The following is a 27,828-nucleotide window of genomic DNA, read 5'->3' as shown; positions in this document are numbered from 1 at the left end:
GGGGGTGTGACACCAGGTTGTGAGGGGGGGCACACCAGGTGGGGGGGGGGGGGGTGACACCAGGTTGTGTGGGGGGGGGGGTGGGGCACACCAGGTGGGGCACACCAGGTGGGGGGGGGGGGTGTGACACACCAGCGGCACCACTTGGTTGTCGGGTAAGACGATTTAAAAAAAAACCACAGCCACCCACTGCGCCTTTTAAAAGCGACCGACTCGGCTGACAGATTTCTCGTCAGCTGCCAGCCTGGCTCGACAACCCCGAGGGGGCCCTTGGGGTGGCTTTCCCCGTGCGCCGAGGCCGAACGCACGGACGGAGCAGACCGCTCTCCTGCCCCCCACACCCACACCCCGCACCACCCACCGCACTTCCCCCCCCAAGAAAGGCGAGAAGAAGAAGAAAAAAATCCAACGCTTCTCCTCCCTTCGCTTTGGACAGGAGCGAAATTGATGGAGGGCATTAAAAACGCAACGCAATTGGCGACTCATGACCATATTTTGTGAGGCTACTGAGCGGGAGGGAGGGAGGGGGGCTTTCTAGCCCCCCCCCCCCTCTCTCTCCCCCCCCCCCACCTCGTATTTTTAGAGCCGCGCAATCATTGGTGAATAATGACGCGGGGTGTTTTACTTCTTCTCCTTGCTGCTGCTGCTCCTGCTGCAGTGCGAACCTCAGGCGGTGCGCAATCGGCATCGGCTTACAAAGCCCGTCACGTGCCACCACAGCGAGCTCGCACCCCGCCGCACCCCCACGACACCCTGCCGCAGAGTCCCATCCATCTCATCATCAACACCACCACCCCGCCAGTACACCCCAGCACCACGCAAACCCCAGCACCACGCCATCAAAGCACACCACACCCCAACCACCACCCCACATCACGCGAGACGCTTCCACACTCCAATCCAACCTCTCCCAAGACCACCACCACAATCCCATCAAGACCCACCACAACACCACACAACTCCACCCCACCCCCTCCCCAACACATCACATCACCCCACCATTCAAGCACACACCCCACCACACCACACCAAACCATCCCACCTGTTCCCACCCCAACCACACTCTGCCAATCTACCCGCCCACCCCTCTCTACCCCACTATCATACACCAACCACTCCACTGCACCACCACCACACTGCCCACCCCACCACGATGCACGCCAGACAAAATTAGCCCGACAACCCAGCAGTCGCTCAGCAGGCATGGATTGTACTGCTCAGACGGGCAGAAGCTGCTCTCACCCTCCTATTATGGCACGGCCAAGTCTACCCACAGGACAACCACTTGATCACATTGTGGTCGCTATTTTATCGACCCACGAAGGGATGATAGACCGAGTCAAAACCCCAACCAGGATGGGACCAAGCAAACTTGCGATCGCGAGCCGCTCGCTCCACCTGGCGCCGGTTGTACGGTACACAGACTATGTGCCCTACTGTACACCCAAGGCACATACAGTCCTGTATTAAAATCATTCGTGCTGGTGCTTGCACGTGACATTTCACAGCCACTAACAACTTTAAAACACTGGCACCGAATACATTGTTGGGTTGCCACAACGCGAATAAAAGCACACGTGCTTTTTTGTTGTTGTTGATGAACAATGCCAGTGGAACGCGAGCCCTCTCCCGAGAGAGCTGAGGAGGGCTTCTACAGGGACCTCCAAGTCACGGCACAACAGCACGAGTCGACCGGGCTCCCACGCCAATCCCCCTCCTCTCGCTTCAGCACATCTGGAGTAGATTTGTAAAGATGTTTCTGAAATCCTGTTGTGCGGGGCAGCGCGGGTAAAGATGGGCATCATGCCTCCTCCTTCGCTCGCCAAGTGTGGTACAAAACCTGGCTCCACGAATTCAAGAAAACACCGCTCGCTCTCAAGTTTCAGCCGGTGCTCGCAAAACAACGGCACACACACACAAAAAAAAACAAGACGTTGTTTTAAAAGGAACTGTATTTGGCAAACGCGAGCACTGTGCAGGAAGACGCGCTGGGCGCGTGTACATCTCTACCAACGTCGGTAACAACATCGCGACTCCGAGCGAGTGAGCGAGCGCCGGTTCCACCAGGGACAAGCGAGGAAGGGCGGTAGCAGCCCCATCGCCCGGCACGCTAGCGCACCATGTTCCACTGATGAACAGCAACAAAGACACGAAGCCCACGGGACGAGAACGACGCGGCCGCTGCCGTTGCTCGCCATTTCTTCCCACGCTTTGTGTCGACGCTGCTGGGTCGGAGGCAGCATGGGGGAGGACGCAGATCTTAACTCCCGCGGCCGCTCTGGCGGGGGTCGTAAATTCCGAACCGAAGAGAAATCCTGCGCCGAGGCTTGCGTCGTCATCGAGAGAGGACAACGTAGATAATCGCCACGCAAAACCACAGCGCTGGGCACGTTAGAAGAATAAAACGTGAACATTTTGTGCGGGGAATACCTGCAGCCCACGGCATCAGCGATGCGAGTCCGCGCCTCCTGGCTCTCCGATGTGTTTTCGGGTTGAACCGTGCGTTGTTTGCCAAACGACGGGGCCGTAGTTTCGCTCCTGTGGAGCTGGGCAGCTTTCTTCAGTTCTTCAGGTCCCGACACTCGGAGCGAATCGTCGGACATCATGCCGCACCCCACACGCATGACGACCTAGAAGCACGTGGTGGACGGCTTGACAACGCAACGGCGAACACCTACGCAGTGGCCTACGTCCCATTCATAATGCTCGTGTCACCGAACGTGAAGGCCAACTTGGCCTCCATACGATACAGAATCTTTCAGAATCATAATCTTCATTTAAACCGGAGGAATCCGTGGAGCTACTAAGCTCTTTCTCAGACCATGCGGTCGAGATGCTCGCGGATGTTTCGTTTCCTCATTTCAGCCTCGGGGGGCTCAAGCGAGACCCTTCACCTGGCGGGGGGGGGGGCACGGCCGCCCAAGTGGCAAGGCGACCTGAGATGCGCCGCGCCAGGTGCGGCCGCCGCGACATCCGTGCGAGCAACAGACGCGCAGCCGCTCCCCAATGTGCTTTTCGGGTTTCACTGCACGCACCGTTCGGTACGACGTCTGCCGCCACGCTGCACGCGTTGGGAGATCGAACGGGAACTGAATTTCAGAATTCAGTTAGGTTCCCAGAAAAGCCCCCAGCGTGTGCGGCGAAACGTCGGCCGTCACGCCTGATGGTACGCGGTGCAAACCGAAGACACGTCGGGTTGCGCTGGCTGTACGGCACAACCGCGATTACCTACGCAGTAGGATAGGCAGCCGCTCTTAAATGACCTCTACAGGGCACGGCAGCTGCAAGGTGCCCGATAAGCATAACCAGCAGAGCACCGACCTGTATCGGCAAATTCGACATTCGCTTCCTCCCCAGGACGATCTCAATTGCGCACGCAAGCTCAGTGGCTAAAACACACAGCGCAACGTGAACACACTTGGCTTTCAACGCACACCGCTAGCAAGCAAACGCCGGCGCAAACACACTACGCGGAAGAACGGCTGCTTCGCTACACCATATTCATTACCTGTGCGCCGTAGCGTGCACAGGTAATGAATATAACGCTGTGCATGTGACATTAGTTGTTGCTTTCAAGGTAAATTTGCGTACCGGCATGGAGTAGGGGGGAGGGGGATACCGTTCGAATTGAAGAGCCGCCGCCGTCGTGCGAGTTAGTTCTCTGGCTGCATAAAACGCATCGGCCGCAGCCCTGTCACCAACGCAGCGGAACCAGAGATGAGTTTACAAAAAAAAAACACATTTTAAAACGAGATTTCCGTGGCTCAGTCTGGCCTTGGGTGGAAACGGAAGGCTCCACCGCGCAGCTCAGACGCCCGTGGGCGACGAGGGGACCCCAATGCGCTTCCTGCGAACTGCGGACACACAAACACGCCACACAACGACAGCGACGACAAAACTTATTGGTGCACACCGGACCCTGGGTCAATGACAACCGTCATTGTAGTAGTAGGTTTTTACCCTTTCAACTGGTACAAAACTGACACCTTTATACAAGGCATCATAATTTTCGATTTAAAGCTTTCGTGACTGCAGGGATTCATCTTCTTGGTTCTTTCGGTAAAGTCACGTAGAAGGGAAGTAATAAAATAATAAAAATAAATATTATGTTTTATTTTTATTATTTTATTACTTCCCTTCTACGTGACTTTACCGAAAGAACCAAGAAGACACGGCATCATGTTTGCAATAACCGCAACACAAGCAGTCAAAATGCAAACAAAAAGAAACAACTCTGATAATGGTAATGATATGCACTGTCCTTGAAGTTGATTGGTCCACACCCGAGACAGCTATTCTTAGAGCCTAGTCTCCATTGGTGTTGGACCAGATGACGCCAAAAGGCCTACAACTCAAAGACAGCGCACTATCAGAGTATTGAGAGCTCGGGGTAAGCATTTACACTATGAGACCTCCTTTACCAGTGGCAAAATATAGTAGTAGGTTTTTACCGTTTAAACTGGTACAAAACCGTCATTGTGAGACCTGCAACGGCAATCACAATCCAATCATCGTCGTTTGAGAAAGCAAGTACAGGTGCACGTGCTGCACTTTTGTAAATCCACTGCTGGACGAGTGCCTAACCAAGGCGCTTGCGGATTGCGGGGGGCTATCCGACTGTCCTTCGTGGCCATGCATGTCGGTGCGGGTCGGTGAAGGCGGGAAGCACAGACGTGGGAACACAGCAGTGCAGTGCAACAACGAACGTCGTCACGCTGTCCTCTGCTGCCCACGACGTCGCCAACGGTGCACTGTTAGCGTTGTTGCCACACCGTAGCGGACAACGGTCGCAATGCAGCAACACGATGCTCACAATGCTGATGTCATTATAATTGCCATTAACCCGAGGACTGTTATGGACATAGCAATCTTCTCACTGCACAGCCCATCCCAAGGACAGCTCTTGGCATTGGCTACCTAAACGGGCACCACTATGAATTACGCACACTTTGAATAAACAGCAATCGATGCATTTACCCAGGTAGGCGATATTACAGCTGCAGACTTGGCGTGCGTGCGAGCGACGCACCTAATACGGTACACATTCACAAAGGAAAATACACAGGCGAACGCTTCATCTGAAAGGCCATTCTGCGTAGCCAAGTGTTGGCTCCGAAGCTCGAGGCTTGAACAGGACAACGTGGAGTGGGTGTGCGTTTGTCACGGGGGCGAGAGGAGAAGAGAAGAGCTTCCAGTTGAATAAACATAACAACATGCGAGAAATCGTCACCACCACTCCGAGAGCTAACACTCGGGACGTCTCGCCTCGTGGAAGAGACGGTGAAATGCGGTGGTTCTCAACCGCTCCAGTATGGTGCCCCCGCCCCCCACCCCCACTCCAGCTCCCCAATTGCTCTCCGATTCAAGACCACTTGACTGGGGTGACCGCCATGGGGTTGAGAACTGCGAGTGGAAGTGTGGGCATCAAAGCTGAAAAGTGCACGAAGAAGCACGGGAGTGGAGCATGTTCAGAATGACATGGGTGGGAAGAGGGATGCGTCGGAGTTGAGGATGTTTGAAGTAAAGATGGAACGATCACTAAAGGAAACATTTGAGGAATGCAAACTGCTATGGCCTGGTCATGTCAGAGGAATGGTGATGTCCATGAAATAGTAATCTAGCAAAATAAATGGCACACGTGAGTTGAAATCAACAGAGGCAGAGGACAACTGAACAAAAGATGGAGTGGAGGATGAGGAATGACGTAGAAAGAGCAACAGATGGGATACCACGATGACCGACAACAGTGAGAGACTACTGCTGCTGCTGTGGAATGCTTGTAGACCCAGATAAACTATTTAGAAACTATTTTATTTACCAGGTAAAGCTCAAAAGCGACCTGGCCACAAATGATAGCTCAACCAAGTGGCTTATCATGCAGGAATTTCTGCATGTGGAGGAAAAACCAGAGGACCTGGAGAAAAATCCAGGCGACCATGGCGGGAACACGCAAACTCCAAATATACAGCAGGCATCAGGGTCGGGACCGAACCCACGACCTCCTGCATACCAGGCGAGAGAGATAACATCTCGCCACCGCAAAGGGACTGGATGGGGAGGATTGATTGAGTAATAGTAATAGGTTTTTACCCTTTCAACTGGTACAAAAACTGACACCTTTATACAAGGCATCATGTTTGCAATAACCACAACACAAGCAGTCGAAATGCAAACAAAAAGAAACAACTCTGATGATGATAATGATATGCACTGTCCTTGAAGTTGATTGGTCCACACCCGAGACAGCTTTTCTTAGAGCCTAGTCTCCATTGGTGTTGGACCAGATGACGCCAAAAGGCATACAACTCAAAGACAGTGCACTATCAGAGTATTGAGAGCTCGGGGTAAGCATTTACACTATGAGACCTCCTTTACCAGTGGCAAAATATATCAGAGTTGTTTCTTTTTGTTTGCATTTCGACTGCTTGTGTTGTGGTTATTGCAAACATGATGCCTTGTATAAAGGTGTCAGTTTTTGTACCAGTTGAAAGGGTAAAAACCTATTACTATATTTTGCCACTGGTAAAGGAGATGTCTCATTGGATCGATTGAGTCGACTAATCAACCCGGCTGTAAATTCTGCGATGGGAGCGTGGCGTCTCACCCAGGTCGTTGTTCTTGGTGATGGCCATGGAGGCGCGCGTGCGTGGGCCCTGCTGCATGAAGTGGTAGCCAAACTTCAGCAGGGTCTGGTTTCCCTCCAGCATCTCGGCGATCCGCATCTCCACCTGGTTGCCCAGCTGCTGCCGCTGAAAATGTCAACAACGTAGCCCGAACGAAACTCGTCAGCCCTTCTCTGAGTTTTTGTTTAGTTTTTTTTCCTTTCCCTTCCAATTGCGGAGCAGCGAAACCCTTCGTGATGGATATCGCAGGAGCTGCCTCTGCGAGCCCTGAAAGTGACCTCTGGTCCAGTCACACAAGAGGTCAACACTTTCCCAGCTGCTCTGCGTAAGAGGGCAACGTTCGTTGCACGACGATCAAACCGCACTTTTTTGTTTTTCTCACAGCTGGAATTTAGGCAAATTAAGTGCAGGCCCAAATTGAATGTGAGACGGTCAATTCGCCACTCCTGAGAATTCAAGGGCAAATGCCTGGATTTTAACCACGAATCTCGGCAATGGCAGATCAGCGCTTTGAACCATAAACCGTTTTATGGTTTAATTTTTTATAATGAAACTCGTACAGGGCGATCCATTTATAGATGCCCCGCTAAATTAATCGGGAGAAATTATACAGAAAGCTAAATATAATATCCAAGCCTCTACACACGCCGCACCGATCTCAAGCACTCGTATTAACTCTTGTAACATTCTTCTTGGTTCTTTCGGTAAAGTCACGTAGAAGGGAAATAATACAATTATAAAAATGAAACATAATAAAATACAATTCTCACGACGTTTCGGCCACAATGCAAGCAGCCGTCCTCAGGTGAAGAACAGGTCTGTCGGGAAGACAGCTGTCTTATTATGTTTTATTTTTATATTTATTACTTCCCTTCTACGTGACTTTACCGAAAGAACCAAGAAGATGAATCCCTGCAGTCACGAAAGCTTCAAATCGAAATCTTGTAACATTCTCCCCATGCACTTCAGTCCAACAGAGCCAGTGTGATTCACTCACAACACTCAATGACAGCGTACACTGCCCAGGGTCACTGCTGTACTGCGGTTTTGTCACGTACACGGTGTTTGATATGGCTCCAAATGTAAGGTCACGTCAGGTGAACGCACACAGACCATGTAATTTTCCCACCTCTGCCAATACAACTCCTAAATGTCTCCTGTAACCAATCGCGCCCTGCACACGACAGGGTCGTTAGGAACCAGCAGACCATCTGATTTGTATTTTTGTTACTTTGTCCACAGAATGTCAGTGTAGCGATTCCATCTGTATAAGTTGTTTAATTTCTATATTATTATTATTTTTACAACGGTCTTTGTGAGAGCTTGGAAGACTCCATCAGTTTCCAATAAATCAAATGCCTTTTCATAGTCTACAAAGGTGAGACGTAATGGCGCTCCATACCCTCTCGTCTCTTCCGGAGTGTGACTGATACTAACGTTGTAATGGACTGTGCACCGCATGTATAGGGAAATTAGTTTTTTTTTAAAGGACAAGTTTTACAATACCACGAAAAGCAGGTTGAAGAAAAATGGAGAAAAATGCCAAAAAATTGGGGGATACGCAAAACTGTCCAAATCCATTAGCGCGAAACCGGGGAAATCCATGAGACGACTTTTAAATGAACTGCACAAATTATTCATCACATGGCAAGGAAAGAGAATTAATAAACGCAGAGCTGGAATTCAGCTGAACTGACATGCCACATTTAACATTATGGGGTTTATCTTAATTGGTCACCAATCTGAGACCATCGACTCAGTACACTTTAAGAACGGATTTAATCATGAGTGGCTAAAATCCAGATTCGAACCCAGCACCACAGCAGACCCAGCTCACTACCCAGGGCTCTCTGAACCTCCTGACAAAGTCCAAAATCCATAATTATTAAGAAATTTTTAGATTAACTCTAAACTCTCAAATATGTGGTTGCTCTTGGGGTCAGAATTGCACGTAAAAACCATCACATAAAATGTAACGTCGCACTTAATTTGGGCTATATTACAGCTATGGATAATTAACAGATTGCTTTGCAAGGCACGTTACAAACATTACTCTTACGTGGCAGAGTGGGTGGGAAAGAAAGTGCTGCCCTCTATTGTGTGGACCAGGCCACCTGAATGGTAGCTCTGTGACATCCACTCCTTTGGGCCTTTCTCTTACTTGTGATGTGCAAATGGGGTCAAATTGAGGAAAATATTACAGCATATTTTAGTCGAAAAGGTTTCCGGAAGAGGACTCGCTTAGGTGACGGCTGGAGTCACGAACGAACGCTCCTCCCCACCTGGTTGTCGATCTTCAGCTCAGTGAGGCTGTCGTTGTTCTTGAGGGACTCGACGATGGCCAAGATGCCGGCGCCCGTCATGAAGTTGGACTCCAGATTGAGGCTCTTGAGGGAGCGGTTCACTGCGAGCGCCTCGGCGAGGGCCTGGCACGCAGAAGGGCGAAGGGGTCACTCGCTCACTTCTAGCAGAAAGAGCGCAGTCGCAGCCAGCCCTGAGGTAGCCACACACACACACACAGCCCATCCTGCTACATGCCTTGCCCTATCAAACCCTTTTTCCACTGGTGCATCCGAGCCAAGCCAGCGCTGCGTCACCACGATACAGATGGTTTTCCACTGTCTATTTGCCGTGCCGATCGCAGAAACCAAACCATTGTACAGTAAACCTTGGATTGCCAGCATAATTCGTTCCGGAAACGTGTTTGTAATCCAAAGCACTCGTATATCAGTTGTGATCACGTGACGCTCGGCAGACGAAGCGTATACACCCACTACTCATATTGCAAGACCTCGCTCGTTTATCAAATTAATATTTATTTTAAAATGTTGCTCGTCTTGCAAAACACTCGCAGACCAAGTTACTCGCAATCCAAGCTTTTACTGTACTATGGTCCTCCCGTGACGTTTAAATTTGGGTCGGGCTAGGGGTGGGGATAATGAGACACTCATTACGTGTGACTTCAGTCGGTGCACTGTGAGGACAGCGTAACCTTCGGGGTCCCACGGTGGCGTAGATGTTAACTACCTCGCCTGGTATACAGGAGGTCGTGGGTTTGATCCCGACCCTGTCGCCTGGATTTTTGGGAGTTTGCATGTCCTCCCTGTGGTCACGTGGATTTTTTTCCGGGTTCTCCGGTTTTTCCCTCCACATCTACAAACGTGAATCTAGAGTATTTGGCTGATGTGAATGTCCACATGATAAGCCACTTCTCATTGAGCTATCATTTGTGACCAGGTCACTTCTGAAAAAGAGCTATAGGGCTTAGCGGGCCTTACCTTGGTGAAATAAAAAAAAATTAGTTCACATAGTTTTTAGTTTAATCATCTAACGTGTCTCGACTTGTTAATTGCGTGACGTCAGTGGCACGGCTCTGCTTCCGTAGTGGAAAAAGATCCTGGTGCCTACCAAGCCACACTGGGCAGGCTCGACATGGCCCCAGCACGGCTTGGTTTGTGCAGTGGAAACGAGTTATTTGAGATACTCAACTCTCGACTATCTGGGTTAATGAAGGGGGGGGGGGGGCGGAAAGAAAGATCCAGATAAACCAACACACGAACAATTCAAACATATGCAAACTAGACAATACAATGTATTTATTGATGACCTTTGTAGAACGGGCTTCAAAGACTTAGAATGGGATCATTATATTCTTGGTTCTTTCGGTAAAGTCATGTACATAGAATTTTTAAAATACAAATTTTAAATAATAAATAGAAAAATAATAAAAGCAACAAACTACAATAAAAAAATAGTAAAATTAAATTAAAAATTAAAATTAATTGAAAATAATCAAAGCACAAAACCCACATTCTACACGACAATGCATACATCAGATTACTCACAGAAAATCATCGCACATTGGACGGAAAAAATATACAAATTTGAGTTTTAAGTGAATTGTTGAAATTACGCTTTAACGATTTCTTGCAGACATTTGCAGTTATTTCGAGTCAATGACCGCAACGAGTGAGGAGCAATTAATAAGCAAGGCTAATCCACAACCAAGGCACGCTGCCATTGTATAATCGAGTTAACTGTCGCAGTGCTAAACATAAAATATTTTTTTCATAACAGCATGGCATCTTTTCAAAGTACTTTAATACAGGAGTCAACAGGGAACGAGCATTAACATCGACGCAACGTTCATGGGTCGATGAGTGTGGAGGGCACTTACGAACGCCACAGGGTCATTGCTTTTTGTGGCCACGATGCTGAACTTTTTGACGTGGGTGTTGTCTTTCAGGGCCTCTGCGTACTCTTTCAGCACGTGCACCGGGATATTCTGCAAAGGGAGACACGCGGGGGGCAGAGTGACGATCGGGTGAGCGCTTTCATTTTAAATTTTGATTTAAAGCTTTCGTGACTGCAGGGATTCATATTCTTGGTTCTTTCGGTAAAGTCACGTAGAAGGGAAATAATAAAATAATATAAATATATTTCGATTTAAAGCTTTCGTGACTGCAGGGATTCATCTTCTTGGTTCTTTCGGTAAAGTCACGTAGAAGGGAAATAATAAAATAATATAACGTATTTTTAAATTATTTTATTATTTCCCTTCTACGTGACTTTACCGAAAGAACCAAGAAGATGAAACACTTTACGCTTACGCGGCAGAACCTGTTGAGATGCCGGTGTCACGCCCCCATCGCTGTGTAATGTGGTTTTTATATATTTTTTTATCACAATCAGCAGGCGTTTCAGTGGGGAGGAAATAAAACCGGAGGAAGTCGACATCACTCAAGGCTGGGAAGAGGAGAAACTCAGACAATGAGGGCGGCAGGGGAGAACAGGTCAACACTCACTGGGCGAACACTGACCGGGGACAGAAAACTACAATTGCTGAGAGGTTTGTGTGGTGCTGAGTAGAGCGAGATGAGTTGGGAGCGGTAGGTAGGTAGGAGGCGAGTCTCCCTCCCGATACGTTCCATTCATTGGCTACCACATTCTGATGAACTCCCCCCCCCCTCTCCTCCCCCCTCAACTCGCTTTTAAGGGATTACATCTTGAATCATTGCCTCACTTGATGCAGCTAATCTGGCTGTGACGGTCCCACCTGATGACGGAGACTTGTGTTGCCTCCGAAACGTCGTGATCTTTATTTTATTTTTATTAATTTTGATGTTTTACCTACGTGACTTTACCGAAAAAAAAAAACCTAAGAATATGGTTGTAATAAACCGAAAATGGGATGGTGGAATAAACTCAGAAGATCTGGAGGAGGGGCACTTGATGCAGGTGGCAAGAGGTCATGAAGAGTGGGAAACAATTGGGGGGGAGACCCATGCCCAGCAGTGGGACGTCACCGGCTCGCGGAGAGAGACAGAGACGGCGTGTCAAGCTGGCCTCGTGATGAGCTTTCCGACGGACGTTTATTTGGTGAGATGTTAACTACGTCGCCTGCTACGCAGAAGATCATGGGTTCGATCCCGACCCTCACGCCTGTATATTTGGAGTTTGCATATTCTCTCTCCCCGTAGTCGCCTGTATTTTTCTCCGGGTCCTCCGGTTTTCCCCTCAACAATGCATTTAGAGTATTTGGCTGCTATACATTCCCTCGGTGATAAGCCACTTTATTGAGCTATCATTTCTTGATGGTCAGGTCACTTCTGAAAAAATTAACCCGTAAAAACAACGTTTTTCACTATAAATCCTTTATATGCGTGGCATCGGTCTCTGGTCCTCTGGCTTGAGATGGCTGCCACCTATGGGTCAGATGATTACCTGCCACCATTAAGCAATTGGTAATAAAATATTTAAAAATAATTCCTAAAAAGTGTAAAGTTATGGAAAAAAAATTTCACGAAAATAATTTGTCACGCACAACGAGTCTGTGTGCAAAATGTCAGCTCGATTGGTTCACGGGAAGTGGGTTAAAAAACGACCAAAAGATTTGCACGGACGTAAGCGCGCAAGCAAGCAAGCAAGTGAACTTAATATAAAGGATTTAAAAAGAGCTATACAGAATCTCAGTGGGGGCCTTACACGGTAAAGCATGTCAAATCGTTTTTAGTTCAGTAGTTCAGGACGTGTGCCCTGCTGCTCACCTGGATATTGTTGAGGTTGATCTCGTCCACGCTGGAGTCGTTGCTCTTCACCTTCTCGAGGGTGGTGTCCACGTCGGTGGGGTTTGGGGGCTCGTCCGGGACAGACTTGTACTCGTCCGGTTTAACCACACCTGTGGCCGCGGGGCAGGTGTGTGAGCAACCGATTTGAGAAAACACTTTTGCGATGCTGGTGGGAAAAAAATGTGATCATGATGATGATGAAAGTCGCACTTTGAGACAAATTTTGAGTTAGTATTAAATTATCTTTACAGGAGCTATCACCACCCACCCCCTCCCCTAACCCCCCCCCATTCCGCTACAGGCTTACAGAAGGGCTAATACATTTAGAATTTCTATTAGCATGGTTAGCTACGTACGGTGCGAAATAATTTCAACATACATACATTAATGTTTTCAATCGTATTTGGAATTCAACGCATGCGGCGTCATACTCCAAAATTGGCAAATTCTAAAATATTACCACAGATTAATCAATTGGAGTAACACCTAGCAACCGTTGCCCCCACCCCCCCCCCCTACTGGCAGACTAACCAGCTTGTAGGCTGGTGCCGAGTCACCGTGTGCCGCACAGAGACAGCTGCCGTTCGGGGATCCCCAAGGCTTACAAGAAAACTGCGCTTGGAGACGTTTCACTGGGTTGCAGGCGCAACATGAATACAAGTACTAGTAGTTTATTTTAATAACACCGGTGGTGGGGGAGGGGTGTGCTGTTCACTCACTGTTGAGGCCCTCCTTGTTGACGATGGTGCTGCTCCCGAGGGCCTCATAGTACTGCTTGTTACTCATCAGCGTGTACATCCCCAGGATGGCTGCACGCAGCACGCACAGCACGCGCAGCACACACGTTAGTTTCCAGCGCGCTAAAGCGGTCCACGGATGGATGGAAGAGAGCCATGGACAGGCCTGTGAGCACCAGTCTAAATTTTAGTAAAAGTATTCTATTCACTGTACACAGTCGACTACATTTTTGACAACGGTGGCCGAGCTCACGCGACGAACCTGCAATGTCACAGATCTCGGCCTCCGAGGCGCTTGAGAGGGCCTCCTCCAGTTCTGGCTCCAGCGTGACCTGGTCGTCGAGCGGGTGATAGGGCTTATCCGGCGCAATGTACGCCTTGCCTGGGTCGGGTACACACGCACACGCATGGGACGGTGGTCACAGTGTCACGTACACATGACGTATTTTAGTTCAGCCGGCTACTGGGACACAGAAGGGGGTGAGCTTTTAGCTCGCTTGGAGATGTGCCCGACACAGCTGGTAAGATAATGAGACGCACACTGACTATGCTTGGTTCCTGCCTATGCTGATATTTCCTTGACCAAGATGGAACGCAATAAACGTAAATACTTTAATCGTATTCATATGTTTTATCACGGTTGCTGAGCAAAGGCCCAAAGGCCCAAAATGTCAATTAACCAGCCATAAACCGTCACACTGAGGGTGGAATTGGGCAAGGTATTATGAAAAGTTGGGAAAAAAGACGATGGAAGGGAGTTCCAAAGTCGAGCAGAGTGAGAAAAGACGCGGAAAAAAGCACATTCAGAAACGTACGTTTCGAGTATTTGGCTGCAATAAATATCCACTTGATAAGCCACTTTGTTGGACTATCATTTGTGGCCAGGTCACTTGACTTGGTTAAGAATTTTTTTGTAGAATTAGTTAAAATAGAAAGATAAATATTCTTGGTTCTTTCGGTAAAGTCACGCAGAATGAAATAATACAATTCTCACGACGTTTCGATTGCAACACAAGCAACCATCATCAGGTGTGAACATTTTCTTGCTGTGGTTTTTATTTGTATTATTTTATTATTTCCCTTCTGCATGACTTTACCGAAAGAACCAAGAATATGAATCCCTGCAGTCACGAAAGCTTTAAATAGAAAGACAAATGTTGTGACCTGCGGTGTGATGGTTGAAGATAGTAATGGTGAAATGTAAGAGTGAGTCTGGAAGACCGTGTCCTCAATGTGGAAGAAGGAGGAGGAGTGCGATCTTCAGGATTTTTAAACGGCAAGTGATCCCTGACATGCACCGAGCAGTGTGATGAAATATGGTCAAACGACCCACATGACTGACACTGTTTGGAGAGGTCTTCCTCCAGCAATGGATTGACATAGGGCTGTAAATTATTATTATTCCTATAAATTATTTAAGTCCCGCAGAATTGTGGATTTGAGAATTCTGTGCAGGTCGCCAACATTCCGCAAGGCAGAGAACCAACTCCATGTTACTGTCGGTTACAATAATTTATAACTCAACCACATGCCACAAAAATGCATGTACATTTGTTTTCTTAAAACTACACAACTCTATTTTAAGCTTTCGTGACTGCAGGGATTCATCTTCTTGGTTCTTTCGGTAAAGTCACGTAGAAGGGAAAGAACCAAGAAGATACACAACTCTATTCATTATAAACTATGACACTGCCTTAAAAGGAATATATTTACATATAATAGCCAAGAGTTTGGGCACTGCCCTTCTTCATAGCACACAGAAAGGCCAGAGAGATGGGATTGAATAGTAGTTAAGAGACTGCACTGTACACCACTGGGGCCCCAATACAATATATACTTCAAGAATAGTGCCTGAGGAATGAATGAGAATGCTGTAAAGAATCGATTCTTGAATCGTGAGATTAATTCGCAACAACACTTTGGGATTAAGCATTCCAATAAATAAAAAAACATAATAACAAATTATAAATAAAACACAATGGTCCAGGAAACTATTAAATTAAAATGCCTCCTAGAAGAAAAGGAAAAAAACCCAGTTATTAGTAACGCTGCATGATCATGGCATATATAAAGATGAATGATGGATACGGGGGTGACATTTAAACCGCCGAGTCTAAATAAGGACCATGTAGGGAAGGCACCACCCCCACCCAACCCTGGCAGGCGACGTCAGGCGCGGTTCACAAGCATTGCAGACCGATCGCGGCAAAGAGACACGGAGCCTAACATGGGTGCGTTTCCAGTGTCCTGACGACAGATCAAACCCCATCAACCTCGGGCATTTCACCGCACACGGCACCACGCCGGTGACATGCATCACGCCGCGGTAGATTAAGGCTCGTGCCAAGCAGAATGAACAACACGCTCGTACTGGCAGCCGCCGCTGTCAGCGCAGGGATGTTTCCTCGCTAACACTGTACAGGGTGACCCATTGACGGATGCCGCAGTTACGTGAAATAATCCTGCTGACATGTCATGGCATTTTAATCGATCATGATGATAATTAAACTGATAAATTGTTTTTTACCCTTCCATCTGGCAACAAAACTGACACCTTTTTTACACGTTTGCAAACATGACTCCTTGTAAAAAAGGTGTCAGTTTTGTTGCCAGATGGAAGGGTAAAAAAACAATTATCATATTTTTTACTGGCAAATGAGGTTCCAATGGTGTAAATGCTTACCCCGAGCACTCATACTCTGATGGTGCATTGTCTTTGAGTTGTGCGCCTTTTGGCGTCATCTGGTCCAACCCATGTGAGACTAGGCTCTAAGTAAAGCTGTCTCGGGTGTGGACCAATCAACTTCAAGGACAGTGCACATTATCAGAGTAATTTTTTTGTTTGCATTGTGACTGCAGGTATTGTGGTCTATGCAAACATGACTCCTTGTAAAAAAAGTGTCAGTTTTGTTGCCAGATGGAAGGGTAAAAAACCAATTATCATATTTTTTACTGGCAAATGAGGTTCCAATGGTGATAATTAAACTATTTGCAACGTTGGCAAATTTTCGCCAAACGGACAAACGGTCGTCCGATCGCCAACTCGGGCGGTGCGGTAATAACGTATGCAGTATGCATTCATGCAACGAATATCACACGCACGGTGAAATATATAAGTCATTAAAATGGTGCACGCCACCACCGCCTCTTGGATGGATATCGTGAAGGGCGAGGGCTTTTCCGTGTCTGACAGAGGAAGGGAGGGAGGTGGGTAGCATGCATGGAGATTCACGGAGCCATGTCTCTCGCACAAAGATTAAAAAAGATCCCCCGTGTAGCCTTAACAGACTGTAGAGGCAAGTGCTGTTAGCGAGCACCTATGAAGGCCGGAACGGTACACGAACGAGGGGGTGGGTGGCCAGCACCACGCCCAACCGCCTTTGTCTCACCAGTGGCGATGTTAACACACCGCACCAGGTACTCATTTAAGGCTGAGTCGACCTAGAGGAGGCCCAGGACCGGTTCAGATAATCGTCACTGGTGTTAGCCGTGAGCGGGAATGGAACCCGGGTCGTCAGGTTCATAGCGCAGCGCGCTAACCGCTACACCACCGCTCCCCATGTCTCTCGCACACGCGCACACGCAGACGCACGTGGCCTCTATCCCAGGAGAAGTGTGGCCATGCGCCACGGCCTAAGGAAATTGATTCGCAGATTGCATCGCAAATCCTGTGACACGGAGTCACTTAAAAATGTAAAGCAAAGCGGAGCAAGCAGCGGAGGGACTGAGGGAGCTGTCGCACGTACAGGTTTCCATGCTTGGCAGCCCTCAGTCACTCATTATAATTGTATATTTGAGCCCTTTTAATTTAGTTGGATATCTATAAGTGGATACCACTATATATGGAAGCCATTGTGCACACTGATTATAGATGCACTGCACTGCACACTATCAACCCACACCACGTGGGTCGTAGGGGTTATTTGACCATACTTCACCACAATGGTCAGTGCGGGTCAGTGAACGCGGTGGGGTGGGGGGGGCATGGACGTGAGAGAACACGAGAGTGCAGTACAACGGATTTTGCCGCACTACCCTCTGCTGCCCATCGCGTAGCCCCGCAGTCATTATGGCAAGCTGTTTGTACACGGCGGTCACCCATCCTAGCATTGTCCGGGCTCAACCCTGCCTAGCTGCCAAGATTTGATGGTCGCATTCCGGGTGATTTAAACGGTCAGTAACTCCAAACACTCCACAACTAAAACCAGATACGCATTAACGCCGATTTACAAACTGCCCGTCAAGAGCTCCAGCCAGCAGTAAATGTTATCTCTTCGGGGGGGAGGGAAAAAAAACGGCTTGTTGATCATTTGAAGCACTGTACGGTAAATATTATCACTAATAGACTGCAGAAACCACTTGGTCGGCCGGTTGGAAGCACACCAAGAATGCACGAGAAATGCGGCGGTGACCAAGAAAGGCGTTCGGGCGTTCTGGTCACAACAGAGGAGGCGTCTACAGAGCTGAATGAAAACGGCGATTCAAAACAAGGTCACTTTTAACGTGACATTGCGGTTCCCGGCACGTTGATGGAAGCGAGTTTCCCCAAGCGCCATGTGGCACGCACGAATCATCCTCGAGCCTTTCATTCGTGCAGCCGTCGCGTACGTCTGCAAACGACGAAGTCACGCCAAGTGCAAGAGATAAGTGTGAATCTGCGAGCACGCCTTGTTGAAGCGCAGTTCTGGTATAAGCAACACGAGTCAGACTCGCCCCCCACCGAAGGAATGTGGAATGTACACCGCTGGCGCAGGGCTATAAACAGGAGATGAACTCCGCCTCAATGCTCAGGCAATCACTTCCACCTTTGAAAGTAAAACTACCAGAAAACAACATTCATGATCAATGAGCCGAAACACATTGCACTGGCCTGCAGGAAGAAACACGCAACGATCGGTGATGAAGTCACACACACGCGGTTAAACTAAAATAACGTTGAATTACACTGGTCAACAACAAAAAATTCAGGCCTGGACTTTTGCAGCTGTTTTAGACTAATTTCAGGGTGCTGATTCCAAATCTGATCTCTGATTTGCTCTATCACATCTCATTTTTAAATCCTTTATATTAAGTTCGCTTGCTTGCTTGCTTGCTTGCGTGCTTGCGTGCTTGCGTGCTTGTTTGCTTGCTTACGACCGTGCAAATCTTTCGGTCGTTTTTTAACCCACTTCCCGTGATCCAATCGAGCTGACATTTTCCACACAGACTCGTTGTGCGCGACAATTAATTTTCGTGAAAACTTTTTTCAAAAATTTTACACTGTTTAGGGAAATTTTGTTAAATATTTAATTACCAATTGCTTAATGTTGGCAGACAATCATCTGACCCATAGGTGGCAGCCATCTCAAACCAGAGGACGAGAGGACTCTAGCCGCCACGCATATAAAGGATTTAGAGTGAAAAACTTTGTTTTTACGGGTAAATTTTTTATGCTATCGGCATACCCCATTTTCATTGATTTTACCCAAAATTAACTCTGTCACTTATGATTGCAAGTTGTTGCGAGTCAGTGACTGCTTTAGTGTTAAAATATGGTGCTGTATTTTTAGGATAGTGTGTTTATAATATAATTTTATGTAGATATCCACATTTATTTAATATCTTTCTTTTGCAGTTTTTTTTTTAATGCAATATTTGATATCTCAAAAACCTGATGTGATAGACAAAAACTGATGCCAGATTTGGAATCAAAACCGTTGGTATACCTTATGCCAGAAAAAGTGTGTTGACCAGTGTTATATTTACAAAAATGTTTTTTCAATTTTCCTTCATGAATGATCAACCTTTTCGTTGCATATGTCACAACGGGTGATGCTCAAGTGAATATAAAAATCCCAGGGTGTGGGTGAAGCAGAGAACGAGCTACCTTTCTTCTCTCCGATGAAGGGCACCAGATCTTCCTTGTCCTCCACCTCCTTGGCCTCCTTCTCCAGGTGCGCGAGGAGATTGTCCCGCTTGAACGGCCCCGTCGGATCCTTCTTGGTCTGGTCTTTCTGTCGCATGCCGGCGGGCAGGCCTACGTTCTGAAGGCGCGCGTTTCCCAAGCGCGGTAAATCAATTAACAGACACACACACAACACTACCGGCATTGGGCCAAACGTCCCGAAGTTGAAGACACCTGCAAAACTACTCGCTCGGGATTATACACCGCAATCATCGCCCCACACACACACACACATGCCTACTGCAAACACTTTGCAGGACCCTCCTGAAAAGGAGTCTTGAGACTCGGTGAGGCCTTGCTGGATAAACGAGCGCAAGAATAAAAACGAGGTTGACACAGCCACAGAGTTACTTCTGGGGTTGTGCAACTCGGAAGAGCGTGGACGTTCAAGATCCTCGTGACGGCATTGGCAAGAGCAGGCCCTTGTGTGCTGGCCTCGGGGTTCAAGGATTTAACCGGCAGATTCACACGGCCGGGATTAAACCGTCGCCATCATCAGCCCCTTTGGGCGGACAATGACTCCGTTTGCGGGCCAGGAGCTGCCGAGTCACCTTGTGCCCACAGTGACAGCTGCCACTGGGGGTGCCCTTTCAAATGTGTGGAGATGAGGCGCAATGTTCTTGGTTCTTTCGGTAAAGTCACGTAGAAGGGAAATAATAAAATAATAAAATTTTAATATAATAAAATACAATTCTCACGACGTTTCGGCCACAACGCAAGCAGCCGTCCTCAGGTGACGCTGTCTTTCCGACAGCCCTGTTCTTCACCTGAGGACGGCTGCTTGCGTTGTGGCCGAAACGTCGTGAGAATTTTATTTTATTATGTTTTATTTTTATTATTTTATTATTTCCCTTCTACGTGACTTTACCGAAAGAACCAAGAAGATGAATCCCTGCAGTCACGAAAGCTTTAAATCGAAAAACGAGGCGCAATGTTAAGTCGCTTGTCTTCCGTAAAGCGCTGTGGAGATGCGTAGTAGGCGCTACTTCAAAACCAAATCATTGCTATTTTTATTATTTATTTGGTATATGAGTCGTGGGGGTCGGGAGCCCGGGGGTGGGGGGGGGATCCCGGGGTGGGGGGAGCATGGGGGGGGGGAGGGGAGAGCACGGGAGGGGGGGAGGAGCACGGGGGGAGGGGGGTGGCGGGGGGGGGCCTGAGAGGGTCGTCACCTCCGGGTCCATCTCCTCGAGCTCGTCCGTGAGCCGCTGGAGCTCGTCCTCCGTGAGGTCCCCGAGCAGCTGGTCCTCGTCCACGTCGCGGTACTTGTCCATGTTCTTGAGCAGCGACGTCGCCATGGTGACTCCGGGTACCACTACCACCGCTACGGCAACTCCTCCTCCTCCTCACGGCGGGCGGGCGAGCGAGAGGCCGGCCGGCGACCGGAACCAGAAATACAGAGACGGCCTGCAGGTCACGTCTCTACCGCCCTCGGCCACGCACGGGAGGAGGAGCGCTGGAGGCAACGGCTGGAGGTGCTCTGTTGGAGAGGCAAAAAGAGACGCGGGCAAGTGAATTAATTAGCAAGTTAGTTAATGAGAAAGTTAGTTAATGAGCAAGGTCGAGCTTGGTTTCCTCCAGACCCTTGCCAAAAGCCTTCGTTAAACTCTGAACAATTATTACTTCAGCGCAAAGCACCATTTCGGCCAAGAGTTGAGATCCTGTTGTTGTGTCTGGAACGCAGCACCTAATTCAACAGAGAGCAGCAGCCGCGGTGATTTATGATCCAGCAACAATGGATTCACTCCAATAATTCGCTCGCTCACCGGCAGCCAGTGACCTACGTATAACTCGTCTATCGCTATGGCCATATGCCCATAGTGACCGTTGCGATGGATTTTAATCAATGATTCCACCACCTCTGTTCAGGACTCAGCCTACCAGACCGACTGTTCCATTCTCACTTCGACCACCTGCTCGAATGTGGGATTCCATCCCATCATCTCGTGTCCTGAGTCCTTATAACCATGCTCAATTCAAGAAATGTTGCACCTTCAATTTACGGACGTTAGATTATTCCAGAGTTGCGTGGTGTTGGCGTGAGAGGCGTGTTGGCAGTGTGCGGTGCGTGTTGGCTGTGTGTGGTGTAGCGGTAGCGTATTGGTCATGGGTGTCTAAAACCTGGATTCAAAACCCAGGATCTCAGCAGTGCTGGTTTGGCACTCCGACCTCTGAGCCACCTAGCCACCTCGACAGCCTGAAGCAATTTAATGTCTTGGTAATTCTACACGCGGGGTGGGGGAGGGGCAGCTTGTGAGCAGACAGCAGATGGCTAAGAAAAAAATAACATCGCACACGGGTCACTGCAGAACTCAGAGCTGCAAGATTGGGTACAATATTGCGGGCTTGTGTAATTGGGCGCAACTGTTGTGGCGAGTGCTGTTAGCGAGCGGCTATATTTGCCGTACATCGAGGTGCCATAACATGGCTTGCCAGAAGGCAGTGCAGCAAACGCAGACAAATATCGCCCGTCCCTTCTGTGCGAGCTTGAGTGTGTCCCCCAGACAAGTGTGCGTTTTGAACAGGTACTCCGAATTTCCTACCACATGTAAAACACTCTCACTAATTGGCTGAAAATATGTTTAATATATAGAGGACTGCAGAGCTGGGGCAATTGTTGGTGCAGGCTCACAGCCTGGCTGCCTGACAGCTTGTCTGTGGTTCCTCAGTGATTGTAAGATAATACTTTATTTTAATTATTAAACGGGTTCATCACATTTAATTCACCCCAAACCTGTCTCCCTTAGGTCAGTGGCCAAAGCTCTTGGTAAAGAACTTTCATGCCATTTTCCCGACAACACTCACATGTGGTACTGCTTGTATCAATTCCATTTTCAATAATAAATCACCCTTCACTATTCTTTCGTGGTTTATGTACGGCGAGATAGCGCTGCACTCCGAGTGTCGCCCAATGCAAGAACGCCTATTCAAATCATTTCACATCAGTTGCAGCTCAACAATACAGCACTGCAAAAAAACAGGAGCGGTAAACACACCGAATGTTTAGGAAACGACACGTTGTTAAACCAGGGTACTGTTCGTTGCTCGCCACTTGGTATTTTTGGGGCTTTGGACCTGTGCTCAGCAACTGCGTTTTAAAAAATAAATACGAACAAAAGCCATTCGGGCTGTCACAACAGCGGCATTAAAAAAAAGCTGAATAAATAATCCGTATTTGCTGTGCATTCCTCGGAGACCTCAACTTGCGCGGTACAATGTTTTTTTAAAAAATTTGGCCGAACCCTTGGGTTGGGTCCCGTCCACCGTTGCAGTGAGGGCACTTCAAACGAGAAGCCACCTGGCCCAGGGGACAGGTAAACAGGCCGAGAACGCCAGCACCGTGCCAGCAACGTGCCACACACCCTGCACCTGCTGCTCCGGTGGACTCCGCTAAGTCTCCCCCGCTTGGCTGGGAACGTTGCTTTTCGTTTTTTTGTGTGCAGCAGAGAGCCTTGGACGTGTTGTGCATTGGAGATTTTGCGCATTTGCTGAACATGGCACTCGATTTTGGTCAAGGCGCAGCCCTGCAAATGCTCGCTCACGTCAATGCTGGCGGAAAGGCCTCGACTAGAGGGGGATCGAGAGAGGCCCCCCCCCCCCACCCCACCTCCCAACGGTGTTTGGCCTACTCTTCCATGTTGGTAAGATATCTTGATGGAGGTTGGAGTACCCCCTACAGTTTACCTCACCGCACACGATCTGCCAATAGACTGTGGTGGGCCCATTTATACCGCTGGGTGGATAGTTTACGGGAGAGGGGGCAGAGGATGAAGAGGGACTTAAACAATATTGCTCATTGTAAATACTCCCGTGCTAGGAGATCAAATTGAACTGGCGACCTCTGAAGTTAGACTCTTGGGAGCTTACCGCCACGTACAGCAGATAAGTAACAACGAACCGATGATTCTTAAGCCTGGCATGCAGGCCCCAAATAGTGTCCGCGAGAACCAACATCGATCTATTCACACGCGTCGTATGTCATGGGTTCAAATGACCCTTTCAGCCACTGGTGGCCACTATACTACCCCAAAAAAACAACTTACATTGCATTTAACTTGTGATAGTTGGCACGTAAATGGAGGCTTTCACAGCATACATTTGGCCACGTGATTACGTGGCATTTAACCCAAGAATCAATTACGAATTTCTTTATTTGAATCGTGACCTTAAATCAAGGACAATTCATCAAAACGCCAGAGGGTAGAGAGGTAAATGGTTACAACTTCGACTTAACTTACAGCAGTGGCATTCTCTTTACAATCAATTCCACTTGACCTACAAAGTAACAGTTGAACTTTTCACGCCTATTACCTAAACGCGTGCCGACTGAAGCAGCAGCCCAGCAGGATATTTGCGAATAGATCATCATCATCAGACATGGATCAATCCACTGCTGGACGAAGACCTCTCCAAGCCGTCGACATCCCTCATTGTCCCGCAATGCAATAATCCACCCGGCAAGAATTTATTTCATCACTCCATCTCCAAGTGTTTCCTTGGCTTTCCCTCCGTTGTTATTATTAATGACAATCATCAATAATCACTTGGAGCGACGTGTCCTGCCCAAGCCCACATGCTTTTACTGTATTAAAAGTGTTGATGTTATTAAACCGAGTGTATAGCCTCTAAATCAGCGGTCCCCAACATTTTTGGCACCAGGGACCGGTTTCGTGGAAGACAATTTTTTCACGGACCGGGGGAGGGTGGGGGGGTTTCATCATTGGGTCTTTCCCCCTTCTCAAAGAAGCTCTCCAGCGACGTTTGTTTTTTACTCATTGTGGCTACTAGGGGTTAGCAGCTTGTGGGCTTACCAAAACTGTGACTGAGACAAGTGCGCAGTGCGGGAAAGAGGCGAGGACGGAAGTGGTCAATAAAATAACGGGTGGGCCACGCGCGGACTCACCGCTCACCTCCTGCTGTGCGGTTCCTAACAGGCCACGCGGACCGGTACCGATCTGCGGCCCGGGGGTTGGGAAACGCTGCAAGTCTAAAACATGCATTGCTCCCTCCGTCTCCCATGTTGATTGCATCTTCTCCCCGCTTCTTTGCACCCATTCCAGTTGTTGTTCTATACTTTTCTTTAATGATCACGGTGTCTCTGACCCATGTGTCAGGCAAATAAACAGCAAGAAAAAGCATCTGCTTGAGGCACACTGGTGCGTTACTATTGTTTATTACCAAGGAGAACAAAATAAAACAAAATGAAAGGAGTGGGCGAGAGCGCGTTTGAGTGCTTTTGGAAAGATGAATGTGCACACGACCTGATTGTATCACTCCGTCTCCATGGATGACATCCACTCAGGCACGTTCCTTCTCTTTGTTGAACAGATAAGACTGAAAAACGTTTTTAAAGCTGCAGCATAGGTGGACCCAATGTAAAAAGCAACACTACTAAAGTTCAAGAGACTTATCAGAGCTGAACATCCACTCATGTATTATGCATGTACAGTGCTAGTTATATTCATCCAGAAAACATAGCTCAGATGTCTGAGATGTCACAGCTGAGCTCATGCTGACAGCTACTGGTGGCGATGCTGGATTGTTACAGATAGCATTGACATCACATTGCCAAGACGCAATGAGTGACCAATCTTTATACCGAAGGTTATCAATGAAGAGGTTCAACATTTCCTTACGAAGAGCAGAACGCCGCACAGATGGCGGATTTTACGCTCGTATTAATCCTATCCCATGGACGACAGGCACTTCCACGGGCTACGTCTGAAATAAGCGGATTTTTTCACATGTGATAAAAAAAATTACTCCATTTAACGTATCGACATGACGTTAGAGGGAGTCAAATTTAATGGAGTAAACATTACGCACTTATTACACACAGCGTGCTTGCCACAAATTAACCACAATCCCTGGCTGATCTCGTCAAGGAGGATAAACCATCACGCGAACTCCGGTCATCCTCGCAGTGGATTTTGGCTGGCCATCGAAGACGGTCACTGCATCGTGCGCTTTCAGATGCGCTTCAGCGGTAGTCTGGAACATTCTTCCTTCTAATATTTGGAAGCCATTGGAGCTATGCACTTTTAAATCTCGATTGAAAACTCATTTCTTAAAAAATGCTTTATTTTGTTTCGTTTGTTGTCCTTCCCTGCACCTCCGATTAGCGCGGTTGACTATGTACGGTACAAAATAGGTGCAACATACGTACAGTACATAGAAATATTTCTTGCAAAGGAAAACAGATTAGAGTGCAAGCGGGTACTAGCAAGTCACGTACATTGGGTGAATATTTTTCGACAATAATCAATGTGCATTTTACAAGTAACCATTCAGACAAGAAAAAACTAATTTCTATGGATCATGTTACCTGGATTCTTCTATCATTTTACAAAACTGTTCTCAACTTCAAAACTCAAAGAATGAAACGACTGGTAATGGAGATACGAGAACTTTAATACATTTGGTTGAAGTGTTTTTTTTTTCCCTAGACCAAAGGTCGCAGGCCATACCTAGCTCATAATCTGGTTCTGACAGATCAGAATGAGCCCCCACTTGACATTGCACGACAATACATTTTCAAGTAATCGGCGCGACTGACAGACTGACGAAGTAAGTGTCTTATCATGGAGATGGAGTCTTGCTTCACGGCTCGGCTATGCAGGGCCTACAGAGTTCAACCTGGCTGTTGTCCATGCAAAAAATAAATCAATGAAGGGCCATAACTGACATTCAGGTGCCACAACTCTTAGTTTTTCTCCCAAAAGTGTTGTGTAATTTTTCCCCCAATGTTATCCCGGTTGTGCTATCGGCGGCAGTACAACGCTTCGTGTGAGAGAACGGCTCAAGGAAGTGTATATCACAGAATGACCTACAATACCCCTTCAACTAACCACTGATCCACACAGCAGGGGGCAGAAGTTTCTCATCCGCAGTGCCTGTGCAGTAATATTGGTTGCATAACAGTCAAACTGAAAGTTAGCCAAATTAAGCGCAGAACGAAATTTAATGTGATGGGATTTATTGTTATTGGTGACCGGGCTCAGACAATAAACTCACTTGACTTCAACTTAAGAACTCTGTTTAACCATAGGCAGCTGCCGGAATTAAAAAAATCCTCGATCTTGGCGGCGCCACCTCAGTGCTCTGACCTCCGTGCCACTTGGCAAACGCATCTTTGAGAATTTGAGTTATTTTCGAATTGTGACTGACCATAATTTTGAACATTGGGGTGTTTACCACAAGGTTCAGCAGTCTCTGGGCACTGAGCTGGAACCACTGAGATCCCTACGTTCGATTCCAGATTTGTAGCCACCTGTCATAAAGCACACACTCTGACCTCCGAGCCTCTTGGCTACCTCAAGTGCCACAATGTTAGTGCTGTACAGATGGTGCAACAAGGTAGGGTCCAGCCTACGAAGTGCTCTCACGGCGATATGGTTACAGCTCGCACCTGTCCGTGGCATGGGGTAACGGAATGTTCACACCGTCTGCCACACAAGGGGCGGTCAAACAAGTCCTGCTGCGGAGGGTTGCCTGCATTCATTTAGCCGAGCACTGCCTTGGCAAAAGGTGTGGCGGCAGCCAGCCATGCGTGGACTGCGAGAATTTAACACTTGCATTGACGGTCACGGGTTTCATGCGGATTCCGCGACGAGTTGCGAGTTCAGCATCGGAAACACGGTGCTCTCCGCTAAATGGTTTACTTACCGCTGAATAGGCAGTTGCATAAGTTCGGCAAGTTTACAGTAGCAAAAATATTATCTCAAGAAAAAATATGGGTTGTCACTTTGAAGGTACTTAGGGGCCATCCATAAATGACGTCACGCGATTTTGGACGGTTTTTGACCCCCCCCCCCCCTTAGTCACACGGCGTCACAAAAAGTCAGACCCACCCCCAAATATGACGTCACAAAGCTCTGCCCCCCCCAAAATAAAACATGCTTCAAATCGCTTTAAACTATTGTCATTGTAGTGCGTATTTAATGTGGCGCTGCACTCTGATGTTGTAGGAGAAAACATTGATTAAAACGTCTATTTAATTAAGTAGAACGTGTTGTCTATATTTATTTAAAGTTGCACATTTTGTGATGATGTCACACATCATCACAAATGTCTGACCCCCCCCCCCCCCTCCAAGTGCATATACGTCATTTATGGACGGCCCCTTATCTGTAGTTTTAGAAATCATGGATTATTTATTGAATAAATCAATGGTGTGACACACATGCAAAAAATGCACTATCACAATTGTGTGCGTACATCCAATACCGTTGTATTTATAGAAGCGTTTCTCCCTTATCAAGAAACGTGGAAAAATCACTTTCTATCCGACTTACGGTCCTAATTAACTAGAAAGCCACTTTAAATCATGCAACTGCTCCCCTTAAACCATTCAGTCCCAGCCAAAGCAGTAAGATTTACTCATAGCTTTTAAATATACTTTGTGTGGTTTAATGCAAGTGTGCGTACGTGAATGTGGGAACAGCAGCACGATGTGA

General features: G+C 47.8%; 1 protein-coding gene across 1 annotated transcript in view; it reads right to left on the bottom strand.

The window, feature by feature from the left end:
* Positions 1-1,934: 1,934 nt before the first annotated feature.
* Positions 1,935-27,828, bottom strand: part of LOC133354125 (tropomodulin-1-like) — a 36,175-nt gene continuing 10,281 nt past the window's right edge. The window contains exons 2-10 of the mRNA XM_061570717.1: positions 20,545-20,852; positions 19,295-19,451; positions 13,691-13,810; positions 13,411-13,500; positions 12,671-12,801; positions 10,801-10,908; positions 8,906-9,049; positions 6,605-6,749; positions 1,935-3,854 (exon numbers count right to left, since the gene is read on the bottom strand). Coding sequence (XP_061426701.1) covers positions 3,808-3,854; positions 6,605-6,749; positions 8,906-9,049; positions 10,801-10,908; positions 12,671-12,801; positions 13,411-13,500; positions 13,691-13,810; positions 19,295-19,451; positions 20,545-20,670 — 1,068 coding nt within the window. The 5' untranslated portion in view covers positions 20,671-20,852 and the 3' untranslated portion in view covers positions 1,935-3,807. The remainder of the gene's footprint in view (positions 3,855-6,604; positions 6,750-8,905; positions 9,050-10,800; positions 10,909-12,670; positions 12,802-13,410; positions 13,501-13,690; positions 13,811-19,294; positions 19,452-20,544; positions 20,853-27,828) is intronic.

Source organism: Lethenteron reissneri, chromosome 46 (genome assembly GCF_015708825.2).
Source record: "Lethenteron reissneri isolate LAM-NWPU_2019-01 chromosome 46, ASM1570882v1, whole genome shotgun sequence".
Lineage (NCBI taxonomy): Eukaryota > Metazoa > Chordata > Hyperoartia > Petromyzontiformes > Petromyzontidae > Lethenteron > Lethenteron reissneri.
This window is presented reverse-complemented; position numbering and strand designations above follow the sequence as displayed.